At 51.3% G+C, this 16,468-nt stretch overlaps 1 protein-coding gene across 4 annotated transcripts in view; it reads right to left on the reverse strand.

The window, feature by feature from the left end:
* The window catches only part of NOS1 (nitric oxide synthase 1), a 138,839-nt gene that overhangs the window by 27,239 nt on the left and 95,132 nt on the right, over window positions 1-16,468 (reverse strand). For all 4 annotated transcript variants that reach the window (XM_048821378.2, XM_048821377.2, XM_048821379.2 and 1 more), the window contains exons 4-11: window positions 9,530-9,667; window positions 8,468-8,613; window positions 7,652-7,814; window positions 5,576-5,667; window positions 3,902-4,043; window positions 3,028-3,167; window positions 2,300-2,474; window positions 760-861 (exon numbers count right to left, since the gene is read on the reverse strand). In XM_048821378.2, the coding sequence (XP_048677335.2) occupies window positions 760-861; window positions 2,300-2,474; window positions 3,028-3,167; window positions 3,902-4,043; window positions 5,576-5,667; window positions 7,652-7,814; window positions 8,468-8,613; window positions 9,530-9,667 (1,098 nt within the window). The remainder of the gene's footprint in view (window positions 1-759; window positions 862-2,299; window positions 2,475-3,027; window positions 3,168-3,901; window positions 4,044-5,575; window positions 5,668-7,651; window positions 7,815-8,467; window positions 8,614-9,529; window positions 9,668-16,468) is intronic.

A 16,468-nucleotide genomic window follows, 5' to 3' on the forward strand; every position in this document is an offset into this window, starting at 1 on the left:
ATCTCCTAAGCTCTGCTGTGGGCTGGTCAAAGGTCATTGTTACCCTTGGAGTCCAGCTCTGGGACCAGCCACTGTTCCCTTCCTCTAGGACTGTTCTCCCAGCTCACTCGTATAAAACTCCCAGAAAAACAGCTGCTGGAAGATGCAGCTGGCTAAGAGAGATATTACCCGTGTGTATCCCCTGCCCTCCCAGAGCAGACACACTAAGGTGGAGAGATATTCTCCTTGTTCGCCTGGTGCCAAGCAGTATTCTGCCCCAATCACTAGTTTTGGCTTGGATGAGACAAAATCTCAAATCCCTTTAAATCAAAATGTGGATACCCAGGGCCAGATCCTTGACCCTTTTTGTGCCACTCATGCCATGTAAAGGAGCTGGAAATTCCCTCAGGGAAAAGCTTGCACAGGGCTGATGCAGACAGCCCTACACCACCCGTCGGTGCCGGGCCCAGTGGCCGGAGCGTGCTAAATTCCATTGGGGGCAACCCCGGCACCTGGAACAACCCCGAATTAGGGAGGGCCCAAAGGTGGCATAGCCCCTCCTGAGCAGCACTGCCCAGACTTTAGTCACCCTCACCTCCGTGTCAGGACAGTGCCTCATGAAAGCACGTTAAACCACTAGTTGCTGAGGCCCTGGGGCAGATCTCTCTATGGCCCCTTCCCACGCCAGTTCCTGACGGGGCCAGTCTCATCCCCAACCCCAAAGCCTTGGGGATGCCTGTGCTGAAGCTCCAGCAGCAGCAAGTCCTGCCCCTCGAGTACCTGGAAGCTGTACAGAACAGCGATGTTAATCTCCACCAGCGCCTGGTCTTTCCACAGTGACGAGGTTTTCCTCATGTCCAGGTTCATCTTTTTGGCTACTTCCTGCAAAGACGCGCAGTAATCGGTGAGCGTGGGCTCAGTCCTGGCCGCAAGGCAAGGTCTGAAAAGGTCTCTGCCCTAGGGAGCGAGCTAAGGGAAGGCAAGGCCCCATCTCCGCATCTGATGGAGAACTTCCATGACTGGAGGCAAGGCTGCTGGGTATGGATCAGGGCAAAGGACCTGCTTGTCTCACAGAACCTCATCCCGCTGGCCCGGTTCCCTCCTGAACAGTCAGGGCTTGGCTGTGCCCAGCCTCGCATGGGGGCTCTGGGCAATCGCAGCGGGGAGGGCAGGTGTGATGCTGGCAGGCCAGGTGCCAGCTCATGCCCAGGTCCCCAGGCCTCACTGGAATACTGACAAATACAGAGCTGGAGCCTGGCTGGTTCGCCTGGGGGGTAGGGTTGTTAAACCGGGCGTTAGTTCTAACCCTGTGCCGAGTGTTTCGACGTTACGGAACGCGTGTGAGTCGCTGCCTGCACGAATCTCACGTGTAACAGCTGTAGCCCCTGGTATAAGGCAACAGCTGAGCCTTTTGTACTGCAAGCGTTTGTGGCTGTTACCACTGCCAGACAGGAGAGAGACATTAACGCGTGGAAAGTGCTGATCTCTAACAGAAGACGATACGTCCTGCCCCACAAGCAAGGTCCATCGACCCCAGATGAACTACCGTGGAACACTGAAGTGGACGAAAGGCTTCGCTGGTTGCTCTTACTCCACCATGAAGAGGAGTGATGCCAGTGAATTCCTTCCATCAGCTGAGTTTGCTGCTCAATGAGCAAAGGGGGAAAGGAAAAAAGGCCCTAACAAGAAGGGACTGTCTCTTTATGCTGCTGGGACTCTGAGGGGCAAGGATAACGAAGCATAACTGAAAGATCCCCAGTGCTTAGCCCAGGCTATAGAAGTCACAGCCAATTTGGGCTTTGTGCCCTGCTTCCCCATGCCCTGAGCCACTGAAGGCCATCTTGACAGCAGGCACGGCTCCACGATGGGGCAGGGCACCTGAAAGAGGATGGGGAGAGGAGTGAGCCGTGTGTGGCACCCCCAGGTCTCCAAGGGAAGCTGCAGAGCTGGCTGGGTGTGGGGGGAGGAGCATCAGAGTTCCCCCCGTGGACTCCTCAGCATGGGGTGGGGAAGCCCCAATCTGGGTGTGTTTAGTACCAATGTTTCTTCCACTTTCCCCACCCCAAGTAACATACCAGGGACTTGCTGGGCTCAGGGCTCCCTGGGGCACATTGCCCTGATGTGGCAGCATGGCTGGAATTCACCTTTATCTTCAGAGCTTATTTAAGGCAGCCCTTCAGTTTCCTTTACTGTCCCCCACAAAGCAGGGACGCACCCAGCGTGGTGCTCTGCTCCCAGTAGCTCTGTACACCCCAAAGCACCCCCGCCAGCCCCACAGCTGCCCCAAGGCAAGGCAGGCAATAGCCGAGGGCAGGGTTACCTCCAGCATGTTGTAGCGAGAGTTATCACAGTAATCGCGGACTCCGATCTCAGTGCCCATGTACCAGCCGCTGAAGGGGCAGGCAGTAAACTCCAGGCCTCCGATCTCTAGCAGCATGTTGGACACCGCCGGCAAACCATACCACTTCAGCCCCAGGTCCTTAAACCAGGCAAACCTGCCGAGCACACAGTGGGGTCAGCCGGGTTGCTGGATCCTCACGGGGAGGGGAACAAAGGGGGCATTTACCCCTAACAGTCATTCCACAGAAGCCTGAAGGCAGCTTTGTCTTACTACAACAAGTCAGTTCTCAGCAACCATCAGAACCTTCCTGGGAACGAGCACAGCAGGGGAGTTGTGGGGCAGGGCGGGGAGAACAGGTGAATGGCAGGAGGCTCAGGGCAGAGGGACAGGAGAAACTGAAGTGATGCGAGAGCAGCCCTGCCATCCATCCATGAGAAAGGGACCAGGGTCACTGGTTTTCAAGCCCGTGTCAGTTTTTCCATACCGAGGGGAAGGAAGCTCTAAGGGTTGCACCAACTGGCAGAAATGGGCACAACTCCATGCTGGTGGGACTCTAGGTCTGAATGTGCCCCCCATCCCATTTAGCCCCCCGGGCAAGGCCACAGGAAAGGCCGTGCCGTACACTGTGAGAAGGCGTAGGTGGTTCCAGCAGAGCAGAATTCTGCAGAACCTCCCCCGCAGCGGCACCCGGACGTGCTCTAGCTTACTTGGGATGCCTGATGAGTACTTCCAGCACCAGCTCCGGGGGGATCTCAAAGAGCTCGGGATCATTGCCGTTGGCCTGGAGGAGGAGCGGCAGGACATCAAATCGCCCCTTGGGAGCCTTCCACCCTTGCTGGATGCAGATCTGCAGCCAAACAGAGTTCACGTTAATATTCTCGCCAACCTGGCTGCCCAGCACTCTCTCAGGCACTGTGGGCCGGATGTGGGGGTTGCAAAGCGGTAGGCTGTTAAGTACAACTGTAGTCTCTTGTACTTTTTTGTTTTAATAAGGGATGTCTCCACTGAGTCTGAGCCACGTGTGAGCTAATAGGAGAGCGTTCTGCAGTCAAGAGGTAGGTGATAAGCACATTCTCATTATGGTGCACAGAGACTGGCTATGGGAAGAAATCCCCGGCCACTTAGGACTTCACACTTGTCACTGTGTGGTGTGCCATGAGCCACCTGGGACCTGCAGGTGACAGCAAGTTTAGAACCTGGACCTCCTGCTCCAAACCACTGTCTGAGCTACAGTGTTGTTCGTCTGTAGCAGTACAGAGACTGTGAAACACAAGTGAGAAGTTCTGATTCCACCCTGCAGAGGGCAGTGGTGCGTGAACACACAAGGACAAATACAAGTTCACACGGCAATACTAAGGGTCCCTCTAGTGGTACTACAGAGCATCTCATGACCTGTCTTGGGAAAAGCAAAGCAAATCAGAGCGGGTCTCCTAGATGGACTAAAACACTTGTAGTAGAATATCGCAGCTGTCCCCATCCTATCTGAGCACCCTGGGAGGTCAGCTGTGGTGCACTCCCCTGCTGGACACTGACCTGGGAAGGATGGATTTTTTTCATTTTTTTTTCTTTTGCACTGCTTACCTCTGTGAGCTCCACGTTGGCTGGGTCCCCCAGAACGGTACCGTCTGGCTGCTTGTAGCCAGCATAGCGGATGAGCTGGGCATTCCAGACTCGGAAGTCGTGCTTGCCATCCGTCCTCTGGGGGAATATGGTGATAGCAGACCTGAAAGGAACGGATGGGAAGGCGCTGGCATTAGCGATGTGAAAGGCGGCAGCCGGGAGGGCATGTGCTCGTTGCAGAGATTGAGCGGGGTTGCATGGGATGATGGACAGCCCTTGCCAGCATTCCCGCTATGCTTTCTGCCGCATGGTTTGTGCTTGTGAACATGCCCGAGACCAGATTAACCTCCGTACCTGCCAGGGAAAGAGAAGAGCCCGCTTTCCAACTGATTTTCCAGCTACTACCATTGTGCCTTATGGATGTGGGTGTGCCCCCTGAGATGAACAGTCCTGTCTGCAGACCAGGTACTGAGGTGTGGCAAATAGGTAGTGGGGGCAGAGGGAGAGTTCTGTTTCATTGGCAAATTCATCTCCTTTTCAGTGGTTTCCCTTTGCTCCAGTGACCTATGAGCCTATAGCTCAAACAGGCCACCAGAAAATAAGGGGGAGGAGGAGGAGGAGGTCCATCCAGCAGGTGAGGCAAGAGAGAGGAGCAAGAGAAAGCAGGAGAAATACATTGTACATTTCTCTACAGCTCAGCAACTAGAGACAGAGTGGCCAAGCAGGTAGAGTACAGGACCAGGTGACCTGGGTTCTGTTCCCTTCTCCACCACTGATTTACTCCATAACCTTGGGCAGAGTGACTGAGTCTCTCTCACTGGGAAGTGGGGTTACTGATACTTCCCCTCCTTGGTAAATCACAAGCACTAAGTGTCATGATTGCTAGGATACTGATCGCTTGGACACTGCGATTCACTCTTAAACATGCACAGGTTTGATGCAGAATTCAGCATTTGTAGCCCAGGAGGGCCCTGGGGCTACGTTTTACTTCCTGCCCTTAGGTGGAGTGGGTAGAGGGGCAACAGAGAGGTTTAATTTATTGCTTCTCTACAGCTGGAAGAAATACTGGCCCAAGGGCGAGCAGGCAAGATGGACAGGAGGGACACTCCTTCCGTCCCCTCAGCAGCTCCTGCCCCCGGCATCCGGACACTCCAACTCGGAACGTGGGACGCTCCAGCGATTCAGTCACAGGCACGTGGTAGCATTCTGCCGGAGGGAAGTGAAGGACGAGCCTGCATGCTGCATTTGTAGCAGTTCACAGGAAGGCTCTTCAGTCTGGCCCGAGTTATTGTAGAACCTGGTACGGCAGCTCACAGCTGGCCAGAGCAGGGAGACAGTCTGTCCTCACGCTTGGGCTGGTGGCTCAGCCCACTTCCACCCCCCCAGCTGAGTGGCGAGTCAATGGTCTCAGGGAGTATGCCGTTGTGCAAAAGGTGAGGCTGGGCACATGGAAGGCGCGGTTAGAACTGCAGCAGAAACACGCAGCACAAAGGAGCCTGTGACCCCGAGTCTCCGACTAATGGCAGGTCAGAGGCTCCCAGGGCACGTGGCCTAGGTCAGGGCCAGGTGATTGGGAGAGAACACTGGACTCTCACTCCAAGCCATAAACACAAACGTTAAGTAGATCTAAAAAGTTAACAGCCCCCTCCCATTGAGAGCCAGGGCTCCCTCCTTTGGCCCGGGCGGGGGACTCACCTGAGGTTCCCTTTGTTGGTGGCGTATTTGATGTGGTTGCAGATGTAATTGAACATCCCATGAGCTGTGGTGCAGTCTCGGGCATCAAACACCTGCAACAGTTGAAAGGGATGGTCTGCAGAACTCGCTCGTTCTTAAAGAAGCCTGCGTCTCCTCCAGAGCAGGCCCAGCTCCCTGGAAAGCCCTGGGGCTGACGCGATAGAAGAGACGAGGATCTAGCTAGCTGTATGCAGTGTCTAGCACATACATGCTCCCTGCCACTGAAGTATCTCAGCACCTCGAACCTCAGCCCTTTCCACTCTGGGGAGCCAAACTCAAATCCTGGGTGAGCCAGGCTTGAAATTTGTTCAGTGCTGTCAGCCTACTGCAGTCCCCAGCGTCATAAAGAGCAACAGACACACGTGGCCAGCAAACCAAGGCCACCATCAGCTCTGGCTCTGGCAGTCTCTTCTTAAGGGAGCCCCAGGGCCAAAAGATCAGTGATTGAAGCCAGGATTGAGGGGCAGTGGCATGACAGGGGAAGGGGGGGAGTGCCAAGGTAAGCTAGGACTGACCTTCCTTTGCAGAGCCATGCAGGGACGCTTGCAAGCATCTGCCTGCACTGTGCCTGGCTGTAGCCAGTCCTTTCCTTTTCACAGTCACGTGCTCCCCCAGACATTAATTAAAACAAAAGCAGCAGGAAGCTTCACTTTGTGTGAGAGAGGCTGGGCCTCCTAGCTCCAAACCGTGTTGAGGCCCTGTATGAAATTGCTCATCAGCTTTGGAGTGACGGCTTCATGTGTGTGCCCGCTGGCGTCTGGCTTCAGACTGCAGCCACTGCCCAATGTCACTGGAAGAAATGCACTCAGACAACGCCTCCCTCCCAACTCTGAGTCAAAAGTACATTGGGGCTGGGGCACCATACAACCCTGGCATAGCTTCTTTGACTTCACCAGAGATTTCCCCCCGTGGCCTCCATCCATGGCAAGGCTACAGGTTTGAAAGTAGCATGTGGCAAGTAGGAGCCCAGAACATTGCGGAAGATGATAGTGTTACCTCCAAAGTCTGCTTTGCAATTTCAAATGCAGACACCTCCACCACCATCTATGCAATGCTCCCCCATGAGCACCTTTCCTTCCAAAGCGCTCTCCTCCCAGAGCCTCCAAACAAGCTGTCACGGAGTCCCTGGGCGATGCTCTGGAACTGCTCCCCATGAAGCCAGGCAGGACTCTGGGGCAGTCGCCTTTCTGTGAGCAGCCTGTCTTCAGGACACACAGCTCACACAGCTTCCACCTTCCTGGGTCTGACCTCGGAGCATTCAGCATCCTTTGCCCCTCTGTGCGCTTCCCACAGCGAGTCCGCTCAGGCAGGGCTCCTGGGGAAGCCAGAGGGTCCTGCACCCCAACTTCGCAGTCAGACGTGACTCTCAGCCAGCCAGTAAAACAGAGGTTTATTAGACGACAGGAACATGGTCTAAAACAGAGCTTGCAGGTGCAGAGAACGGGACCCCTCAGCTGGGTCCATTTTGGGGGGCAGTGAGCCAGACAACCACGTCTGCACTTCACTCCATGTCCCAGCCAGCCCCAAACTGAAAACCCCCTCCAGCCCCTCCTCCTCTGGGCTTTGTTCCTTTCCCGGGCCAGGTGGTCACCTGATTCCTTTGTTCTCCAACCCTTCAGCTCTCACCTTGCAGGGGGGGAAGGGCCCAGGCCATCAGTTGCCAGGAAACAGGGTGTTGGCCATTCTCTGTGTCCAGACTCCTGCACACACCTGCCCTCTAGGGCTCTGCAATGATCATACACCCTTACCCCACCCCCTAGATACTTAAGAACTGCCTAGGGGAAACTGAGGCACCCCCACACTATTCAGAGGAAACATTAAGAACAGTCCCACTTCGTCACACAAGCTTCTGCACTTACAGATACCCTGGTGAAAGGATGGCATGTTCCTTACATTTACTGCCCAAAGCCACAAGCATGAGTCACTGTGTCCTTAGCATGCAGAGAAACAGCCGGGTCTCCCTGGATTTACCTTCCATACTCATCAATCCCTCTAAGAGCAATCTGCCAGCTGTAGCCAGAGCACTCTGCTGCTTACCTGTAGCTTGGACCATTGAATCCTGCCTACGCAGCGGGATGCATTGCGCCAGCCATGCTTTGCTCCGTAGATCAGCTCTGTGTCCCGCAGCTGGTAGGTGTCTGTGGTTTCAATCTCCTTGGTCACTTCTTCCAGCCTCTCCATGTGCGCCTTGGAGCCAAACCTGTGAACATGGGGAAAGGGGAAGTGACCAACTCCAATTTGTAGGGCAGCGGATAGCGCTGGATGCTGTTTGTACACAAGTATGCAGTCTGGTTCCGGTACACGTACACACATGCCAGCTGGAGGTAACTCTGGACCAATCATGATTATTATGGGATCAAAAGTTCCCCTCTGAGCCACGGGTCCGATTCTGAGATGCCACATTGTAGGATGGAATTCTGTGGAAGGGAATCTCCCTGGCTGCACCTGTGCATGACAGTCTCCAGACAGATCAGTATGCCACATGCATGTACACCTGCTTGCGTACCCAGCTAGACATACACACAGAGCACGGATGCAGACCACTGGAAGTACAAGGTTGTCCAACATAGAGCAGCACCATTATGGACCTATAAATGCACGTCTGCAGTCTTGTGCTCTTTGGAGGCTAGCACGGATTTCAAATGGCCTGGCCGTTGGGTGTGCACGGAGCTGGTGTGTGCAGAGCTAGTGATCCGACTATCGGCTAACTCTGGGCACTGCAATTTGATCACACCACCAAGTCTGAGTTTGCACCCAGCTTTGACGGTAACAAGTCAGAGGTATTTTACTGCACTGCGTAGCTCCCGTTAAAAACCCACCAGCAGCACCACCCGCGAGTGCCAGAAGACTTGCCTCTTTATGGAGGAGTAGTATTGATCAATGAAGTCCTTAGCCAAGGGGAGCAGCTGCTCTTTTGTCCTGGTGTCTTCTGGTTTCCGGACATGCTGGGTGGGTGTCATTATTGAGCCCATGCAGATCTGCTCTGTGCACGCACTGGCCTGCAAGGACGGAAGGGCCACATATGAACCATAGATTACTGGATGCACCACTGGTTACGCTGACATGGCCAACAGGATGGGCTGCACGAACGCTGATGAAATGCCAGCTCTGGATTTGGCACAAATGGTGATATTTCCAGTGTGGTTGCTTTCACATGTGCACTTTATTTTGTGGCGGGGGGGAGGGAGAAGGCACTGATCTCAGGCATACGACTGAGGGATGTTCCTCACCCTATCTGACCTATAACCGTGCCTCGGGCAAGTGAGATTCATAAGAGTCCAACCTAAATCTCTGTTACAGCTCCATGTTCACCCTCTCTCCTGCAAGCTGGTCTCCATACCATCCGTGGAGGAAACAATCGCATTGCATCCTCCTTTCTGCCAGCAGCAGGCAAATTCCTTCTTTTCAATGCTTTACATCCAGCCACTGGCAACTGCTGGGAGGTAACAGACACCCACCTCCATACCTTACTTTCCCATCTCCACACTCTATAGTAGCCCTTCCCTTACACCATACCTCCCCCTACTGTAGGGGTAAGCACCTCTGCAACATTTCCCTGCGGAATCTACAACCGATCGGCCTAGAAGTCTACCCCACAAGCCATTTCATTTACTGCTATTGCCAAGAAAAGAGAACACCAGGACTGAAAGAGGGATAATGCAGGTGGCATTTCTAATCATCCCCACCCTCATGTTCCACCAGCATTTGAAGGTTCAGAAGAGCTGAGTTGCCTCTTTTTGATTCATTCTAGCCTAGCCCACGACAGAGCAGCTCATTGAAGGCCCCATGGCAGCCCACAAGATGGGCTCACTTATTCAAAGCAACTCTAATTCTTTCAGTTAAATCGGGTTTAGAGACATTGATTTGGTCAACTACACTCAGAAAACATTGGCCAAAACAGTCAGTCCCACTCACCATGGCTGTCTTGAGTTGTAAAGTGTCATGAAGCACTGAGCCAGTCTCCCAGTTCTTGACTTTGGCAAATCGTGGGCACTTAGAAGGGCTTCCATTCACCAAGTTCTTTGTTGGGGACTGTCTGCCAGATGGTGGTGGCTGGAGGAGAGAAAAAATGATGATGTGTCAGACTATTGTTCACTGATTAGTTACAGGAGAAGTGTAGGATGCAACAGCAGATGGATCTTGGATTAATGGACTTCTTCACCTATGGAGGCCTGGATAACATAAGTGAGACTTGTGTCGTCTTGACCTACACCCTAGTGAATACTGTACACAATAAAATTACTTTCAAAGTCTGCTTTGCAGTTTCAAGTGCAGACACCTCCACTTCCATCTATGCAACCCTCCCCCATGAGCACCTTTCCTTCCAAAACCCTCCCAGAGCCTTCAAACAAGCCCCTGCACCCATAGATACCAAGGTGAAAGGATGGCAAAAAATTTACTCTGGATAGCTGCAAAGTTAACTCTGTTCAGAAGAAGCCTAACCTTGAAAGAGCAAAGAGTCACTGAAATTAATTAATAGATCATTTAGTCCATTCCCTGTCAATGTCGGATTTTCTCCCTACATTACCTTCACTAGTGGATTATCTGCCATAGTTTTAAATGCACCAAAGCCAGTGCTGGTGGGTTTGGCTTCTCTAAGGAAGGTTGTCTTAATATCTGACAATAACTCTACGGGAATGAACAGAAAGCAGGCCTCCCCAGTGTCCCTTTATGCTGGAGAAATGTAAGGCTAAGGACAAGCATCGGGAGGAAGTGAAAGGACTTCTGAATTATGTGTACTTGGACCATGCCCCTCTCACCCCCACTTCCTAAGTCTCCTTGATATCCTATGTAGGTGTGTGCCAAGCCAGGATCTCGGAGGGAACCTCATTGTGCAAGACACAGCAATGAACACACTTGGCTTGCAGAGATCCTGTAGTGACACCAGGGAAAAATGAGTTCTAGTGAACTTCAGAGGAAGTCTGCTTTGGCAGACAAACTCCATGAAGATGTGAAAAGCTCCACACCAGATTGCTCCTGGAAGGGGAGATATGCCATCTTGGAATTAGATCTTTCAGCAGAGCGCAGTGTCATCACTCGGTATTACTAAGGCCTGGTTGGATGTTCCACGGAGAAAAGATCGGCTCCCAAACTGGGGCATCCTATCCAAATCCACTCAAGTTTGGGGAAAGTTTGGAGCCAGAGCAAAGCTTGGCGTCTCAAGGCATTCTCTGTAAAATAGATCTGAACTGCCTAAACTTTGGGGAAATTTGGATATGGGTCCAGACATTGAATCTGAACTTTGTGGTTCAGGTCCATCTCTGAGGTTATGTCTACACTACAAAATTATGTTGACTCAAGTTATGCAAGTCAACATACAGCCACTGCAGTAATTAAATTGCTTTTTTCATGTCCATATTATGCTCCTTGTATCACTGGTGTACATCGTCATCGGGAGCACATGTATCGATTTAATTGTCAGTGTGGGGCATTGTGGGATGGCTTCTGAAAGCCAGCAGCGGTCAATGTAAGCAACACAGTGTCTGACACTGCATCGACCTCACTAGATCAACCTAAGCGCTATGCCTCTTGTGGATGTAGAGTTATTAAGTCGGCCCAGCGGGCAAGTTACATTGATGGCAATGACATTTTAGTGTAGAGGCTTACAGAGTTAGGTTGACGTAAGCTGCATCACGTCAACCTAATGCTGTAGTGTAGACCAGGGCTAATTTATACCAAGATTTAAAAAAACAAAACTCTTCTGCATTTTTCCATATTCTTTTTATTATCAATGCAGATATTCATGCTCCTTCTCCATGATCCTGTAGAGACGCTGGAGTCCTATGCTCGTGACATCTATACACATCATGAAATGGTTGCGATGGCACAAATTTGGCATTATGACCTCACTGAATGGGGGAAAGAGATCAGCTGTGATGAAGAAAGCCCGTTTTTCAACATGACTAGCTTTGCCGGTGAGCACACACTGGAAGGAAAATGATGGAACCCATATGAACAACACGCCGATTAAATATTTTAATCCGATGTTATTAGAAAGCCCTTTAAAGGATCTAGTCACTGAAGATTCATCTGCGTCTCCGAGATCTAACTTTTCCTCCCTTCCACATTGAAATACAGACAAGGAAACTGCCTTCACTCTTCAGAGGGGGTCACTCACTTGACACATTTGACAGGCCAGATAGCTGTGAAGATAACTGGTGAAGGACCCCCAGCCATCACTTGACCACCACAAGAAAAGGCTTATGTACTAAAACACACCAGGGAAGGCAAGTCATCAGACATTCGAGCAGCATCCGCTCTTAGAGCTGCGGCAGGAATTAGAATGAGAGCTCCAACTGTCTCCTTGGGCCTCAGCCTGCTTTGCATTTCGTTGCACTATGCAGAATTCTGCTTTCTGTCGCACTGATGAAAATCCAAAGCCAACCTCCCTCTTCTCAGTGGAACAGCTCCAGCAACCGAGAACAGCATTTGCCCTGAATGTCCTGCTAGATCACTTTGCTCCATGTGAAAATGTATCTACTTTACAGAAAGGCGGAAGTGTTTAATGGAGAACAGCAAAGCCAAAGCTTCTTCCCATGCGTCTTGTTTAGGAATGCTCTGAAACCACATTGTGGCAAGTGCAGGAGTAGCCATGTATGACCTGGGTTCCTGAGGCAGGCTAGATAGCAGCAGCCACATGACCATACTGTACTAGCTCGATCCTGGGCGGCGGCGATTTCACAAAAACCTTCGACAAGTTAAGTTTTTAAAAGTGTCTTTGATGCCAGAAAATGGGGATTTTGCTACCCACTACAATGACAACAGGATCAGTCGCAGCATCTGGTACCTTCCTCCATGTGCACGTGTCGGAGGAGAAAGGTAACACCATCTGATACTACCGTATCATATTCCTTAGTTCTCATGGGCTCTGGAGTCTCTCGCTTTCCCTGCTCATGCTCTGTTGGGCGGCATGTGGTCGCCTCAGCTCCTGGAGTCACGTGATTAAATGATGCTCTCTGCTTTCATTGTTTTAAAGTGTGCCTCTAGCCCTCATGGTTGCAGAATACAATTTGAAAATGGGAACCCTAATGGCACAAAACCTGTAGGCAAATCAGAAGAGCCCCAACATTTATCATTTTCAAAATTTTGGATTTTTAAGCCAAGCTCATGGCTTTTGGGGGCCTGAGTCATAATTTTTGAATGCTTGGGGATGGCCACGCTGTAATCTTCTTTCCTACACACCTGCCTCCTTCAACAAAGCTCAACCATTTGTGGGCCAGCAACACTACTGCATGCCAGCTGAATTAACCGGAACTGCACCACTGAAATGCACTGAGATGCGAATTTGGCCCTTTATTTCTCTGGGGATGAATTTCCCATGAAATCCATGGGATTCATAACACTTTAATTAAAATTGACACTTGAAACCTCCCAAAATTAAGGTTTCTCCCCACCCCCACCAGACATAACACATTGCAGCGAACGAGCAAACACCTTATGCATTACTGTGACATTCATGTTTCCTGACTGCAGAAAGCAGATCTTTAACCAGATCCATGGAGCTAAAGTACCCACATGTTCCCAGAGCATTATAAAGGCAGTCGTACAAATGTTCCGATCTTTAGCAGTGGCCCCAACTAAAAACCTGCTGCCAAGCACGAGTGAACTTTGGGTTATTTGAAATTTGGATCCAGCTGTTCAAGTTTGAGCCCACCTTAGATACTCTGTTCTGCCTGATGTTTTCCCTTGGGGCATTCTGTGAGGTTAGTGAAGTACTTGAAGGAGTGTGAGAGTGTGTTAGATGCAGTGGGGAAGCATATGTGAAAAGACAGCGGCAGTGATTCATTATGCCACGCTAAACAGGGAAGGATGTGTCCTCTAACGGCTTGGGAGAAAGCACCCAAGAGAGGCTCTATCGCTTGGATTGGCAATTGTGTGCGGTGTGACGGGAAAGAAACTGATGACCAGCAGAAAAATGCGAAGTGCTTTTTGCCTCTCCACTCAGCCTCATTGGTTTGCATGCTTGAAACCAAACATTACCTGGGGTTCTGTCAGGGGGGTGATATTATCACCTTTTATGTTTTAATTAGGTAGCACTGATATTAGCCACTCAGGTGTGGGACAATTGGCGAGATTAATGTAGCAGTCGGGGCGCACATGCATTATGCAAAGGACTTTTTACAACAGAGCATGTTATCATAAGTACTAAGTGTGCAGATTAGTGATCCTTCTGTGGTTATTACATATGTATGTGCAAATGCAATCCAGCCCCCGAGTGTTTGGATTCCTCGGGTGTGTGGAAAAAACAGGGGAGTTTATCTGCTGGCACAAAGGGGCCGGACTGCAGGTATAGGTACCCCACGGCCAGGGAATACCCCTGACACAAGGGGGCCTCTACTGCAGCGGCTGCCTTTCCCCTCTACAGATGGCCCTAGAGCAAAGGGCATTTCAGAGTGGGCCAAGGAGCGGTGGTTCTAGGGCAGAGCCAGGCCTAAGAAGGGAGGGGGTCTGGCTGGACTGGTCTTACTCCTTGGCAAGCAGGGTTTTAGGGACCACTGTGGCACAACTTCAGGGAGCTCGGAGAGCTGGGTCAGGGGCTGAACTTCCCCCCGTAGTTCTGGAATCAGAGATATGCAAGTTGGGTCCTTTCTGTCCTGCACAGACCCTAGGTACCTGCCACCATTAGCATCAGTGAGTGGAGAATTGAGACTTGGGGGCACCTCATACCCACTTTGCACTAACCTAGCAAGGACATAAATGACGGGGCATGATGGGAGGTGAATCAGGCCCAATATTTTGTCTCACCAAGCGGCTGGCTGCAGCTGAAGATTGCCTCTATGTACAACCAGCTTAAAAATCAGTTAATTCTTTCAGAGACTCTTTTTATGAATAATGATTTGTTTTACACTGTTCTAGGGCCCTATAGCCCTTGGAAGCTTGAAACCAACATTCTTCTCTTTATCATACAAACAGATAGACCCCCCCCACCTCTTGTTATTGTAGGGTTCCTCACAAGAGCTAGTATTGACTAAAGACAGTGCACCGAGGACCCAGCCCAATGAAGTCAGGGGGCATCTTTCCATTGACTTTAGTGGGTCTTGGACTGGGCTCTGACACCTTTGATCTGGGAATGGCACAGGGAAGGAATTGCATGAGTTTGCACAAAGGTCAGAACTGAGAGTTGCTCCCAATCAGCTTCGACATTGTGCCATACAGGTATTTTGATGAGCGTTCACTCGCCTGGTGAGCTACTCAATCAAATCGAGCTTTGAAAAAAGATTGGTGCAAACTTCCTATCACTTGCGTTGGCCGAACGAGGGCCCAGTGTTGCCAGCGCTATTGAGCGTGGTGCTGATTCACAGCCCTTCCCACTGAGTTCTTCTGGGGGAAGGATAGCTCAGTGGTTTGAGCTTTGGCCTGCTAAACCTAGGGTTGTGAGTTCAATCCTTGAGGGGGCCATTTAGGGCTATGGGGCAAAAATTGGGGATTGGTCCTGCTTTGAGCAGGGGGTTGGACTAGATGACCTCCTGAGGTCCCTCCCAACCCTGATATTCTATAAATCAATGGAATTGCCCATGGCAGCAAGCGCTATGCTTGGCCGTGTTCGCAGCACTGGGCCCCAAGAGACCACTCAGTCCAAGCACTTGGCTCGGCACCACATAACACTGATCATCTAAATGAACGCCTGACCCTTGGTAAGCCCCAGAGAAGCTTCAGTATCTGGGAGGAAACAGACATGGCTGTGAGGAAGACTTTGAGTGCAGACTGCAGTCAGGGTCAGCACCGGGGACGTGCATAACAAGCAGGCATGCGGCTGTGTCATGGGGTGATCCTCCGGAATCTCTGTCACCTTAGACACAGACCACTCTCACTCCAGGTCACCGTCACTCCAAGTGACTCCAGGTCACCGTCACCACCACCGTGTTTATTGTAGCCTTCTAGCAGACTGTAGTACAGATACACAGGTCCCAGTCAGCTCCCCCTCTTACCTGTGGGGAGAGAGGGGGCAGTACTAGCCGCAGCCAGCTTTGCTCTCCTTCAGGTTCTCCATCCCCCTTTCCAGGGCTTCCTTCCTCTCCATTTATCTGCTCCCAGGGGCTGGAGTTGCTTCCCCCTCTAATTAGCCCTCCACATGTTAATGTATCCTCTTTTAGGTCCCAATTAACCTACATTGGTGGGGAGTTGAGTGGCAGGGTGCTGAGTCAGCTCCTGTCACAGGCTGTAAGGTCCACCTTCAGATGCAACCCCTCCCGGCCCTGAACCCACACAGACCAGCCTTGCATGGCACAGCAGAAGTTCTCAGGCTGGCTGTCGCGGGGGCGCAGGGAAGGGAGGGAGAGGAGATGTGGAAGCGGTAAGCGTATGCAGAGACCAAAACTGCGAGTGGAGGAGGATGTATAACGATAGGGATAAGAAGGATAAAAGGGAAGCCTGCACATCGAGTGGAAAAAAAATGAGTTTAATAGCAGCTTAAGGCTGGGGATTGTAGCAGCACTAACATGGAGAGAAATTAAGCTCTGAACACAGAAGGTTACAAAGTGCTGATAGTCACAGACTCATGCAAGAGCTCAGCAAAGAAACAGAGAGACGGCGCTTACAGGCACAGGGGAAAGGAGCAAAGCAGTAACTTGAGCTTGGCTGGGAGAGGAGTCACAGCATCTACTGACGACTAAACGGAAAGAGTGAGGTTTAAACAGGGAGGTCACTCTGGTGACCGAGTGAGGTGTGTTGTGGTTCTTGGACTCACCTCCTTGTGCCTAAATATTACAGCACATATGGCAAGATCAGTTACACTGTTATGAGAACCAGATCATCTGCAATACGGGGCTGCATTTGCGTGAGATAAGGACAGATTTTCAGACTTTACTCTGAACTGTCTGGCTTTCCTCACCCTAAACCAGCCACTGAACCTCA

The sequence above is a fragment of the Caretta caretta genome, chromosome 15 (assembly GCF_965140235.1).
Source record: "Caretta caretta isolate rCarCar2 chromosome 15, rCarCar1.hap1, whole genome shotgun sequence".
Taxonomy (NCBI): Eukaryota; Metazoa; Chordata; order Testudines; family Cheloniidae; genus Caretta; species Caretta caretta.